Source organism: Alexandromys fortis, unplaced genomic scaffold (assembly GCF_014885135.2).
Source record: "Alexandromys fortis isolate MF-2015 unplaced genomic scaffold, M_Fortis_MF-2015_v1.1 scaffold_4, whole genome shotgun sequence".
NCBI lineage: Eukaryota > Metazoa > Chordata > Mammalia > Rodentia > Cricetidae > Alexandromys > Alexandromys fortis.
The window spans coordinates 24,349,826-24,364,421 of record NW_026067944.1 but is presented as its reverse complement, the minus strand read 5'-3'; the positions used below and the strand labels follow the sequence as shown (position 1 = coordinate 24,364,421).

The window sequence follows — 14,596 nt, the reverse complement described above, 5'->3', positions numbered from 1 at the left end:
TACCCAGTAGTCCAAGTATTCCTGCCTCTGGTGACTGTTTTCTCCTATTGAACTATCTTGGAATTCATGTCCAAAAAAAAAGTCAATTAGCTATAATATAGAGATTTATTTCTTATTGGGGTGCATTATGTGAAATTCCCAAATAATCAATAAAAATATCATATTGGGGAGAGAAAAGGTTCAGGGTCCTAATAGTACTCTAAATTCAAAAACAGAAAAAAAAATTTCTTGACTTTCAATTTATCCCATTCATGTGCAACTGAACACTTAAGTCTTGAGACTAGGACATGAGTCTTCCAATTTATTCTTTATCAAAAGTATTTTAGCTATCAGTCTTTGCTTCATAAAGAAATTTATACTTGGGAACAAGTCCCTGTCCTCCCTTAAAAAGTTGACTATTCTGGGGCTGCAGAGATGGCTAAGAAGTTCTGAACTGCTCTTCCCGATGTTCGGAGTTCAATTCCCAGCAACCACACCCATCTGTAATAAGATCTGGTGCCCTCTTCTGGCAGGTACATATGCATACAGAACACTGTATACATAAAATAAATAAATCTTTTTTAAAAAATTGACTCAAGGTATCTTCTTCCCTGCTCCCATATCCGCCCTTCCTCTAGGTCTTGGGCAGCAGAGGAGAGGGTGCCTGAACTGGCCTTGTCCCATAGTCATACTGATGAATATCTTGAATATCACCATAGAACCTTCATCTGGTGATGGATGGAGATAGTGACAAAGACCCAATCAGAGCACTGGACTTAGTTCCAAGGTCCATTTGAAGAGCAAGAGGGAGAAGATAAGATGAGCAAGGAAGTCAGGACCGTGAGGGGTTTGGTCTACCCACTGAGATAGTGTGCCTGAGCTAATGGGAGTGCACCAAAGCCACCTAGACTGGGACTAAACGAGCATGTGATCAAACCGGACTGACAATGGGGGCTGACTGAGAAGTCAATGATAATGGCACTGGGTTTTGATCCTACTGCATGTACTGGCTTTTTGGGATCCTAGTCTGTTTGGATGCACACCTTCCTAGACCTGGATGGAGATGGGAGGGCCTTAGACTTCCCACAGGGCAGGGTACCCTGCCCTCTCTTAGGACTGGAGGGGGAGGAGGAAGGGCCAGTGGGGGAGTAGGAGGAGGGGAGGAAGTGGAAATTTTGAATAGTATTATTTATAAAGTAATAAAAAAAATGTATCACAATATAAAAAACATTGACTTATCTGTGAAAATGTAAACCACTGACATAAAAGTGGAAAACTGTTTGCTATATATTCACAGGAACCAAACATTTAAAAAATTTCTAGGCAAATCTCTGTGTGAGTGGAGTAGTCAAGAAAGGAATATTAAGCAGGAAGGGAGATGGTCGATATCTGGAAAATCCTGAATTAAACCAAAGCCCAAATAAACAGCAGTCCTTTCTCAGAAGTTCTAAAAGTATCACTCCCTTTGAGACACAGAGTCTGTTTACAATGCCCAGTTCTTGTCTCAAAAATACTGAACAATATTTTTTACACTTTAAAGTCTTCTACAAGATTGCTTTGTGTTCTTATATGACTTCCACTACGTTTTTCTAATCTTTAAGGAAAAAAGCAGTATTGTTAATAAAGTTAAGGTTTCAGTCTGAAATTAAAAATCGCTACCAAAAAGTGGTCTCAGCTGCATAACCCAACTAAACACAGACTGAAAGAAGATGACCAACCACTGGCCTTTTCAACTGTATCTGGACACAGTGACACGGAGCCTCTATTTTTCCTTATATTAAAAGGAAAAATATTTAATTATGAAATAGACCTTAAAATAATTTAATCATGGGGCTAGAGAGATGTCTCAGTGACTAACACCACTGGCTGCTCTCCCAGAGGATACAGGTTTGATTCCAGAATCCATGTGGCAGCTCACAATGATCTGTAACCCCAGTTTGAGGATCCAAGGGATCAAACACCTTCTTCTAGCTTCTGGGATCACTGTGCACACAGGTAATACACAACTATACAAGCAGGCAAAAAAAATTTTCATATGGTAAACATAAAAATAAATCTTAAAAAAACCTAAATGTTTATTTAAAAACCTGTTCTATACCACAGCAGGCTAAATAACTTACAATTCCTTTCTCCTTTTTTATCCCTATGTGTACACGTGTACACGTAGGCCCAAGATCAGCAACCATCCTTGGTCACTATTCCACAATATTTATTTACATAGGGTTTCAACCAGAGCTTGCAAATATAGCTACTCTTTCCAACCAGCTTACTCTGAGCTCTCTCGGCAGAAAATGTCAGGCCCAGTCAACACTCACACGGGTTTCTGGGGACTCAAACTCTGGTCCTCGTGTTTGTACATGTTTTCACATCTGGATCATTTCCCCACTGTTTAAATGTTGTTCTGTATTTTTTTTGGGGGGGGGGGTCTGTGTGTATGGCATTTTTGGTTCAAAAGTATACCTCAACCATCTCACCTTTATTATTTCCACCAACTGATCCACACCACTGTCCCCAGGAAATATTGGTTGTCCTAGCAACAACTCAGCCAACACACAGCCTGCAGACCATACATCTGAAGAAAAAAAGGGGGGAGGTTATAACACTATAATTTGAGGTGAAATCTATATCTTATTTTTATCACATAGCACTGGTTATATCCAAATGACAATAATTTAGTCAGAATCAGTGATGGCTTCATCCCACATATTGCTAATTAAAAAAACTATTCATATGCTTGAACCCTTTTTATTTTTTAACAAATACATGTTATTTATAAGTATTCATCTCTTACAGTATGTGTGTGTGAGAGTAAAGAAAGGGAGAGACAGGGAGACACACATAGAGAAACTAGGGCTGACTCACTATGTAAGCCCTAGGTTGGCTGGAATTCACAAGAGATCTACTTGCCTCTGGTTCCTGTGTGCACAAACAAATCTTACTTAGCCTTAGGAACCAAGATCAGGGCTGGAGAAACTGCTCATTCATTAAGAGCACTTTCTGCGCTTGAAGAGAACCTCATTAGATTCCCAGCATCCAAATGATGGTTCACAACCATCCATAGTTTCAATTCTAAGAAATTCGACATCCTCTTCTGACCTCTACAGGCACTAAGTATGCACGTGTTATCTATATACATATGCAGGCATATATATGTATATATATGTGGATATATACAAGCAAAACACTTTATACACATAAATTTTAAAAACTTTAAGAAGAAAGCATCTTAGATCTAAAAATGGGCCAAATCCATGCTTGTTAGGCTTACATAAACGATCCATGTGTCAGACAATTTGACTGTAATTATTTTAGGTGAGCCTGGCACAACTCAATACAGTATCTTCCATATAGGTATATATAGTATAGATAACCAATATCAAACATTTGAATAAGACACTGATCAATTAGAATATCGAATGACATTCCCAAGGACAAAGGGTTAAATTTGCTCTTGGGGACCACTGAGTTAATAAATATACTAAGAAAGTCACCTTCTATTCCTATAGTACTTTAGTAACATTTTATTTACTTCTCATAGTAACCATGAAAAGTAGGGAGAATTAGCCATCATTTTCATTTTACAGCTCAGGGAGAGGATACCTGATGTCAGTCTCAGCTTCCCAACCCCATGCACACACAATTAAAATATGAAATAAAATCATTTTGTCCCTTATCAAACCTAGCCTTAAGTTTGATGGATTTTGTCTTGCTTTTCAGATCCAGAGGATCATGGTCTTTGTGCTGACACAGCAAATGTACTAGAACAGGTAAGACAGGTTAATGAAGATTTCAACTCTCTCTAATCCTTGTATCACTAGATATTTCTAGTGAAACTTTTAAACAACCAGTGGGTGTAGCTGAACTAATGAGTTAAGTTGACCAAAAATTAAGTAATGCATACAGTAGAAATTCGAAAATATTACTGCCTTATCAATTACAGTATTAACATTTTAAAAGTAACATTATTAATTAATCAGTTATCTAAGTAGGTATCAGGCTCAGAAGTAAATATTTCAGGAGAACTAGAAAACTAATACAGGATCCATGAGACAGCTCAGGAGATAAAAATTCTTGCATTGCATAGCTGAAGGCCTGAGTCTGATCCACAGAACCTACATAAGGACAGAGGAGAAAGCAGACTCCAAAGTTGTCCTCTGACCTCCGCATGCATGCCATGGCATGCATCTTCCTGCCATTCATCCTTGCCTCATTAATCTTTTAAATAAACTTAATAAAAGAGCTATAGTACTTACACTTCATTTGAAACTTTAAGTTCAAAACAAATGCATTAACCAACTACAATACAAAATAATACTTTTACAATTTGAATGCTAAAAAGCATAGAAATAGAAAAATACACATTAAAGTCTAAAAGGTTAATTTTAGTTAAATTTAGTTCTACACATTTCTGCAAAAATATATTGCAGCCATGCCCTTTCCCTGTTGGAGAAACTCTTAAGAATCAGGGTGCAATGACCAGTTATAAGCACTATATTTGGGTTTTGTACTCACCTATACTAGAGGTATAATCAGTGGCTCCAAAGATCAACTCTGGTGCCCTATAGTACCGAGAACAGATATATGAAACATTGGGTTCTCCTCGGACCAGCTGCTTTGCACTAATGAAAAAATAGAGATAAAAAGCAATCTTTAAATCCATACATCAAAGAAATGAGCATTTCACACACCACATTTACCTAAGCCTCAGAAGACTGCAATAATGCAACAACACACTTGTAACTGTTTACAAAGAAATACGCAATCTCATCAAACTGGTATAAAAAAGTAGTGATTTTTAAAGGAAGCATTTGTCAAGTGTTACCTAAAAAAACAAAGAGATTAAAAATTACAAAAGGATACAGATTTTGAATTTTTTGGGTCCCCTGTTTCCTGAATTCTGTTTCTGAAATATAAAAATGGTTGCCAGGCACAGTGGTGCAATCCCAGCACTCAGGAGGCAGAGACAGCTGAACCTCTGTGAGATGGAAGCCAGCCTCATCTACAGTGAGACTTCTTGGTCAGCCAAAGCTACACAGGGAAACCCCGTCTCATATATAATAATTAAATAAAATATAAAGATAAGGGGCAGGAAATGTAAAGAGTGAGACTAGATCAGAACAGATGAATGTATCAATACCCTTCACCTACATGCTTTTTTTTTTTAAAAAAAAAAAGGGTGAGAAACTGCCCTCTGCTTTTAAATTGGACTTCTGACTCAGGATGACCAATTCAAGGTTTACATAACCAAACTATCCATGCTCTTATATTCTATTCAGTTTGCTAACTGTCTAAACACCTGTTACTAAACAAACTGCAAAAAGGCATTCAACTTCAGGGGAAAAACAACTCAGGACTTATAAATTCTATCTCTGTTTACATATTATTACAATTTTGCTCCTAAAGTACTTTACAGTATATAGACTTAAACACTGACGTGAATTACAGTGTCCCTCAGATGACCCCACTCCAAATCAGCAAGCTGACCTACGAGATACACTGACACAGGAGATAAATACACACAAAATCAAATCAGAAAATATCCGAGCTAAAGGTACAGGAAGGCAAAGACACAGCCAGGAGAAATGGTCCTCCAACCTAATGTCTAGGCTTCCTTCCCCCCAATTTACTTTTAGTCAATGATCATGCTAAACTTGTTTTCCCTTCATTAGCAGTTTCAAAATTTAACCTTCTCAGGCCCACATAAAACAACCACTTGATACATTAAGAATGTTTTCAGCCATCAGAAAATCAAGACACTTAGGACTTTTCCACCTTCAGAGTGCACTTTGGGGGCTTAGAATATAGCTCCTTGAATATAGCCTAGGATGTAGAATTTAAACAAACGGCAGGACATGGCCTAAGTCCCAGCACACCACTGGGAGGCAAAGGCAGTGAGTTTCTAGGACAGACAGGGCTACAGAGAGACTCTGTCTCAAAACCAAAATAAACAAGGTCCACTTTTAATTGACAAACAGATTCTTAAATATTGTAAGAAATTTTACAATAAGTCAAAATTATATAACTGACAGCTTTTACAGCCTGGCTATTCTACCCCCTCAATACTGATGAAGCTAACTTTTTCTTTTGCAAGTGAGAGGTTTTGACTCTCTAACTTGTGACCTCAGCGATTCTGGTCCCTTCCTGCTACTGCCAGGCCTTTCTTCACCTAGTAAAAAATTATTGAGGAGAACATAAGACTGTTCAACTAAGTTTCTGCCACCCTAGTACCTAAGAGCATGGAGTGTCTGCAAAGTCCTACTTCAGAGCTGGTATGAATGGGCTAGTTCCACACCTGTGTGAGTTCCTTCTTCAACTTATGAGGACAAAGCCACTTTACATCCCAGGAGAATCCCAGTGCCAACAGTGCTCTGACAGTACTTAGCATCTGCTTTCCACGGCGAGGCACTGCACAAATAACAAGCCCTAGCTAATCCAGGCAGCTTTTCCTACATGAAATACACTGTGGGGCTCCGTTCCAACCATCAAATGTGAACGTTAGATGCATATTTTCAGAGAGCCACAGCCTGCAGAGTGAGATACTGGGAGGGTTTATAATCAAAATTGCAAACAGGGATGTTTGAACAAGGTGCGGAATGAGAGGAAGAACCAACTTACTGACAGCAGATTTGTTCACTTTCTTCCAGTATCTCCCTGCACCCAGGGAAAATATATCTGTTGTTAAACCCACAATTCACTCTGCGGTTTGGTGTAAAGTCTTTATAAAAGACGTAGAAGTATGGGTCAATATATAATTGGTGGTGCTAAACTGAAAAAGAAGAATTTCTAACAAGGATGGAAAAAAATTAGACAGGAGAGAATCCAAGTTATAAAGACAGATGTTTCAGAACAAAGGGGAGAGTTTTGCTGGTGGCTGTCACAGAGTATGTGTGATGCTCTATCCTACTATGGACACAGGCTTGACTGCACGTGGGGAGGCTTACAGCCACTGACTACCGAAAGCGAAAGCATCGCGTTTTTCTACTAAGAAACAGTGTATGATCAAGAAATTGGTTTAAGAAATCAAACTAAATACGGTTTCTCGATGTTGTACCTCACTTCTAAATTGAGGTTAAGTGAAGTTAAAAGGATGTGTGTGTGTGTGTATAACTTAAAAAAATTATTTGTAATGAAAATGGAGCACACACACACACACATTACATAAACTCAAGCAGTACTAAAGATGAATAAGTATGCAAGTTTCTTGAGTATATAATAATCTGAAAAATGTTCCATCCCACAAGAAATCATGTCTGGGACATTACTTATTAATTTAGAAATAAGCCATGATCAGGCATTCATGTGTTTTACACCACGCTCACCCCCAAACCTCTATAGTACTAATGGGGCAGCAGTTCTGTTTGCACGGGTTTACCATGTGGCTTAGCTCAGCCTCAAACACCTTAGTCTGCTGAGCACTTGGGTTATCAGCAGGTGTCACCACAGTCATCAGCTTGAATGTCTGTACTTCTGTGGAGGTCAGGGGACAACTTGCAGGACCAAGTCAGTTCCAGGGATCAAACTCAAGTTCAGTCTTGATAGCAAATGCCTTTCCCAAGTGAGCCATTTTGCCGGCCCTGACTTTCCTCCTTTAATACTTCCTAGATGTCATTCCTTTCCAGTTCAGACAATTCCCTCGTGTTTTCCTCAGTGCCATGTAGAACACTGTATTTGTATATATCATAACTTGTTTGGATATTTTATTGCTACTAGATATTAATAACAATTATATTATTATTTTAAAAATCTCTAAACATACTTAATCTTTCAACCTGTATAAGGAAATAATCCTCAAAAGTTACATGTTAGATGAAAGGTACACAAATTTATTATTCCAACACAAATTAACAAGACCATTCTCACGAGCTACAATAATTTATATTCCCTGAGAAAGGATTACAGGGTCCAGACTACCACTGTAATATACTGAAGAGAGTATGAGGAAAGGGAAGTGAGTGAGAAAACTAGCTTACCTTCCAAAGTCACAGAGTTTTAATACAGCTGTATCAGGATCCAACAAGAGGTTCTGTGGTTTAATATCTCGATGGCAGATTCCAAAGGAATGGATATAGGCTAAACTTCTGAACAGCTGATACATATACAACTGGAATAAATAACAGACATGAATTTAATACCTCTGGTTTCCAACATTGCTGAATCATTGTGCAGTAAATGAATAACACTCTGGGCAGACCTCGAAAATGCTGATGATCATTAGTACACAGTTTTCCCCAAATAAGTTGTATGCTATTTCTACATAAATTAGGGAATCAAAGTATCATAAAACATGTATTTATGCTATTCTTTAGTAACTTAGAAAAGGATCCGGGCATGGTGGCATACAACTGAGGCAGGAGAAGTCCAAGTTTAAGGCCTACCTGGGCAACTCAGTGAGACCATATCTCAAAATGTACAGAGGCCTGGGAACGTGGCTAAGCAGCAGAGAACTTGCCAGGCAGGCACCAAGTCCAGGACTTAATCCCCTTCACCCACTTTAACATCTCACCTCAAGACAGCTCAATAGATTTTTTTTTTACTTAAAACACAGATGAAGAGCTCAGAGAGAGATCATAAAAGCCATATGGGTGATAGATAGCAGCTTTTAGATCAGAAGTCAGGCTCATTATTCTTTCTAGTATCTCAGGTTATAAAAGCATAGTGTCATATTTAGTATCATTTATCTTTCTGAAATGTTAGCCTTTTTTTTTTTTTTTGTCTTTCTGAAATCATTAATCAAGGCCTAGGAAAACTCACAGGTAGAGTAAGAAATCTAATCAACTGCCTATTGAGACATCAGTAACTCTGCTAGTAAGTAGAATTATCATCTTTCAGAATAATGTAGATTTCCAATGCCATTTAATAACAGAGGCCGGGGGATCCCCTAGTTCAATGCCAGCTTGGTCTACAGAGTAATCTTGAGGACAGCCAGGGCTGCACAGAAAAACCCTGTCTTGAAAATCAAACAAACAGACGCCACTGACACTGGGATGATCAATCCTTTGTTTGTTTGTTTGTTTGTTTTGAGACAGGGTTTCTCTGTAGTATTAGAGCCCGTCCTGGAACTAGACCAGAGCTGGCCTCGAACTCACAGAGATCCGCCTGCCTCAGCCTCCTAATTGCTGGAATTAAAGGCACGTGCCACCACAGCCTGGCTAATGGTAAATCTTAATTGCTAGCTTGACGGTACTTAGAATAACCACGTCTGTAAGGGCATTTCTAGACTGAGAAGGGAAACCATCTGGATGTGGGCTGCATTATTCAATGGGTGAAGTTCCTGAACTGCATACAAGAAGAAGGGAAGCTCACGCACCGCATATCCTCTGAACGTGACGGCTGCCCCGTGCGCTCCCACCTTGATGCACCTTATCCTCCAGAACTATTAGGCCTCAATAAATAAATATTCTATTTATTTCAAGACCAACATTGTGATTCATTCTTTTTCTTCTTTCTTTCCTCCCTCCCTCCTTATGTATTTACTTACTTATCTGTAATCTCTCCCATGACAGACTCCGGCTTTCTACAAGCTGGCCTTCATCCTGTCACGCCCTCTCACTCCAGACTGCGGAGACTGTAAACACGTGCCCTTATCCAGTCAGGCTCACTTTAAATCTTTCTACATGCTTACTTTATGAGCTCTACTCCCAGTTAACACCAAGGAAATCATTGCTGTAATGATTCAAATCAGAGAGGTAGCGTCTGATTTAAAAAACAAACAACATATAAAAACAATAGATTGGTGGTGGTGGCGGCGCCCACGCCTTTAATCCCAGCACTCAGGAGGCAGAGGCAAGTGGATCTCTGTGACTTCAAGTCCAGCCTGGACTACAGAGTTGAGTTCCAGGACAGCCTAAGGCTAAACAGAGAAACCCGGTCTCCATTAAAGTCTGACCATAAAATGATTTATTCACGATCCCTTGTGAGGAGAGGAGCCCCTTTAGCAGCCCAATTTCCTCTTTAGTGTATATACTGTTCTTAACTTCAAGTCAGTTATGTACCCGTTTCCCACCCCTACCCCGAGCTTTAAATTATTTTCAGTTGAAGATGGCAGTGTTTGGATTATTACTCCAAGACAGCTCTATGTCAAGTGTGGGATAAAATAAGTTACTAATTATATTGCTGCCATTAAGAAAAAGAAAAGAAAATTCAAACAACCCCTTGTTGATGGCACAGATAATAAGAATATGTCTCTAATTAGATTCAGTAATTCACAGTTTTAATCCCAGCACTCAGGAGGCTGAATGAAGCAAGAGGATTGCTACAAATATCAAAAGTTCCAAGCCACAGAAAATATCCTGTTCATTCCTCCCCTACCTCACTCCAAAAGAGAGGAAAAATATGTTTCTAATCATCTACCACAACTGTGATTAGGATTCTACTAGATAAATTCCTAGCTACTTTGAAATTAGTTCATATTTTAATAACACTAATATTATTATTAGTATTAGATACCAAAAACTAAAGAATATCTGTTTATGTTTAAAACTGACAAGTTTAAATTTCTACAATTGTAATAAATGTAATAAATATGTCTACAAATAGTAATAAAGCATTAAAATGAAGATACTAATAACTATAAATTTACTTAGTAGGTTCCTGCTGTGCTGTGTGGTACAACAAAGACATCTTAAACTAAAATGATGTTATGGGGCTGGGAGATGTCTCTCAGGATTAGAGTATTTGCTGCACACACACGAAAACCTGAGTTTGGATCTCCGGAGCCTGTGTAAAAAGTTGGGACTAGCTGCACTTGGCTGTGACCCCAGCTCTGGGTGGAAAGGGAGACCCAGGCGAGCCCACACCATGAGCTTCTGTAAGGGTCAGTAAGAGACCTTCTCAAGGCAAAGGTGGGAGGGAGGCTACAGAGGAGAAAGCACGTCTCCTCCTCCGGCCTTGTGCCTCACCCCATACCACACACACAAGGTGTTATGGCTATCAATCCCTCACTATGAAAGTATCTGTATCTTATCAGATTATCTATTCCAATTAATGTATCTCATGTGCATGTGCCTCCAACAGGATGTGTGTGAGATAGGGCACACAAAACCTAGCACGCGTGTGCAGGCCTAGAGGACAGCTTCCTAGAGTTGGTTCTCTTCCACCTCCATGTAGGTCCTAAAATAGAACCCGAGTGACCAGGCTTGCACAGCAAGCACTTCTATCCTTGTGGAGTAATGAAAACTGTACAAAGGACTCCATGCCTCAAAACCAAGTAAGAACCTAACAAAATCTAGTTTGCTGCTTTTCTGGAGTAAATGCAGTATCAACAGCGTTGAAACAAATCCAATATTCTGCATAGCTCATATCAAATGTTTTGCAAACTGGAAGCTGTTCCATTGTTACATACCTTGACATAGATCACAGGGAGTGTCTGTTTGGCTCGACTATAGTGTCTGGCAACTCTGTACACTGTTTCCGGAACAAAGTCCAGCACCAGATTAAGGTAGACCTCATCTTTCTGAAAGAGAATGAAAGAACAAAAACAAAACAAACAAAAAACAGTTTAGAGACTGATCTGAAGTATTCAAATTAGAGTATATTCTCCATACATCCATTCATTTTAAAGAAAAGTTTCATATGGGTAATTACAGAAAATTACTTTTGAATATAAGCAGACCTGTACAAATGCATTTACTACACTTTCTAATCCCAGTATTGTTAAGATTCGCATCATAGTGCCTATGCATATGTTTGGATAGTTTATCACATCATAACTTCTACTATTTTCTAGGCTGAAAAACCGATGTCTCCCATCCTGTCAGGAAAGACAGCTTGATGACATTGTTGAGTCGAAAGCTAAGAAACCAGGCTGCGAGCCCTGGCTCTGCTGCTGATTGGTGTGTGTATGTCAGTCTGCCCCAGCTTCAGTTTCTTCAATTCATATGAAAGGCTGGGGCGGGTAGTCCTTGAAATGCATTAGTCTCCACACAAGTGTTTTTGTTTGTGTGACAGTCTAAAATTTGTAGAACAGCCACTAAAACATGCAACAAAACTTGCGGCAATGAGATCATACTCACAGCTTATTAATGGTCTGGGGTGTCAGTTTCTCTTTTTAGGAGCATAAAGACAGCAGCTCAATGTTAGCAAGACAGAAAAAAGAAAACAAAGCACTAACCACACCCTGTTCTAGCCAGCACCAGTTAGGTAAACTGAGGCAGAAAATGGCTACTGAGTGGTGACACTGCAGGCCAGTGTTCACAATTCTCCTGACTAACCCAAGGGAACGGCTTCAGTGCCAGGGTTATGGAGTCTCTCCTACAGGCCAATGCTGCTACAGAAGGCTTCCCTCCTGTAGGTAAAAGGTGGGTGCAGGTATAAAATTACCCAGATGTAACTCATTCCTCTACTCCTCCTCTTTTCGACTAAGATCAAATGTAATTTCTATTATCTTTTTTAAAAAGACTTTATTCATTTTTTTATGTATACAGTGTTCTGCCTCCATGTGTACCTGCACACCAGAAGGGGGTCCCCGTATCTCATAGATGACTGTGAGCCACCATGTCGTTGCTAGGAATTGAACTCAGGACCTCTGGAAGCGCAGCCAGTGCTCTTAACCTCTGAGTCATCTCTCCAGCCCTGTTCTTAGCTTTTTAAATGAAGTATGAAAATAGCAGAGAAAAAAAAACTATATTCAAGATATGAGTTCATGTATCCCACAGAGCTCAAGAAACACCTTTTTGTTATCTCTCCCTTTGGTGGTCTTCCTCCTTCGGTAGCCACCTGGGATACTAAGGTTTGTCATTCTCACCAGGACAGGGGTAAGCAAACAAGGGCTCCAGCCTGCCGATTATAAACAATCTTTAACTACAACACAGCTATACCCACAATTAAACTGTGCCTATTGCTGTATGGGGCTAAAATGACAGAGTGAAATATCGTGATAGTGACAGGGCATCTTGCAACACTACAAGTATTAAAGAAAAAAATGTGTGTTTTTTATAATCCTGGTGGTATTTAGCTTTATGTACAGTTTAGCCTGAACTCAAAAGCAACATGGCTACAAAGAAACCTCAATTGTGCTGAGAGAATCTCATATAAAAATCATCATCAATAAATTAAATTGGAGTTGAGGGGAGAGATAGATTCTATCCTGCTTTTAATACTTAAAGTCACTATTAAGAATTTTGGGTTCTGGCTAGGTGTGGTGTACACACCTTTAAACCCAGGAAGCGGATCTCTGGGTGGCCAAGCCAGCTGGAGATAAACAGTGAATCCCTGCATTCAAAGAAGGGAAAGATGGGGTTCTCGGTTCAAAAGAGAGCAGGCAATGGGGAAGAGACACAAAGCAGTTCATTTATTAATTGACGAGATAGCCCTCAAGTTTGTTCTTCAAACTGGTGGTGGGGAAAGGAAGGTAAAAGCTGGCAGGCAGTGACACAAGGCAAGGCCAGCCATGCAAGATCACTGCTGTGCTCCGTGTACTGTTTTTACTGCTTAAACGAGATTCAAATACATTTTTATATTAAGAAGATAAAGGTGAAATTATAAAGGAAAACTGGAAAAACAAGATTCTAGGACTGTGGTTCTCAACCTGTGGGTCAAGACCCCTTTGGGTTCATTTGTAATGATGAAAATACATCCTGCATATCAGTATTTGCATTACAATTCACAACAGTATCAAGATCACAGTCATGAAGTAACAACAAAAACAATTTTATGGTTGGGGGTCACCACAGCAGGAGAAACTACTAAATGGCCGAAGCATGAGAATGGCTGAGAACCACTGGTCTAGAACAGTGGGAAACGAAAACAAGAACACAGAGGAGTAGAACAGTATAGTAAAATTTCAAAAGGCTCTGAAGTCTGAAACATTTTGAGTACCAACATGGCATTAAAAACATATCGTCTCGTAGAAAAGGCTGGTCACAGGTAGGCAGGAAAGTAGGATGGGGTGTGTTCTCCAGCCACTTAGGGGCATGACGCTGAAAGACTAGAGTTCAGGACTTCCGGGCTAGGCTGGGAAGCATACATAGCAAGACCCTTCCTCAAGAAACAGGAGAGGGAGAGCTGGCTTAGTGGTTCAGAGCACGTGTTCTTGGTTTTATTCTCAGCACCCACATGGCAGCTAACAACTGTCCAAGAAGGTCCAATGCCCCCTTCTGGCCTTTCAAGCTCCAGACACATATAAGTGGTGCACAGCAGACACATATGCAGGAAAACACCCATACACATAAAATAAAATTTAAATTAAAAAAACGTATAAAACTAAACTAAAAGTAAATGCCAGCAGCAAACAAGAACAACATAAAAGCACAGAAAACAAGAATGTGCTGAAGTTTTGTATAGAGTTAACGTCAGACAATGTGTTTGAGGCACATGTGAAACAAACACATTTCATGTTTAGACTCTGAGGCCATTCTCAAGACATCACACTATGTAATATTTCAAAGTCTTTAAAATTCCAAAATCCAACATCCCTGGTCCCAAAGCTCGAATAAGAGAAACTCAACCTGTATAAGCAGGACCCAGGCTCAGTGGACCTCAGGACTTAGAAGCTGTTAACACATGAAAACCTTTATCTAAAGGACTACGGACCAGACAAATGGCTAGACGGTGATTAAGTGGTTAAGAGCACTTGCTGCTCTTGCAAAGGACCTGAATAAATTCCTAGCACCCATGCGGT

At 39.5% G+C, this 14,596-nt stretch overlaps 1 protein-coding gene across 1 annotated transcript in view; it reads right to left on the bottom strand.

Moving 5' to 3' along the window:
• Positions 1-14,596, bottom strand: part of Gsk3b (glycogen synthase kinase 3 beta) — a 186,886-nt gene that overhangs the window by 51,699 nt on the left and 120,591 nt on the right. Inside the window, exons 4-7 of the mRNA XM_050149099.1 lie at positions 11,321-11,431; positions 7,950-8,080; positions 4,492-4,598; positions 2,454-2,551 (exon numbers count right to left, since the gene is read on the bottom strand). Of these exons, the coding sequence (XP_050005056.1) occupies positions 2,454-2,551; positions 4,492-4,598; positions 7,950-8,080; positions 11,321-11,431 (447 nt within the window). The remainder of the gene's footprint in view (positions 1-2,453; positions 2,552-4,491; positions 4,599-7,949; positions 8,081-11,320; positions 11,432-14,596) is intronic.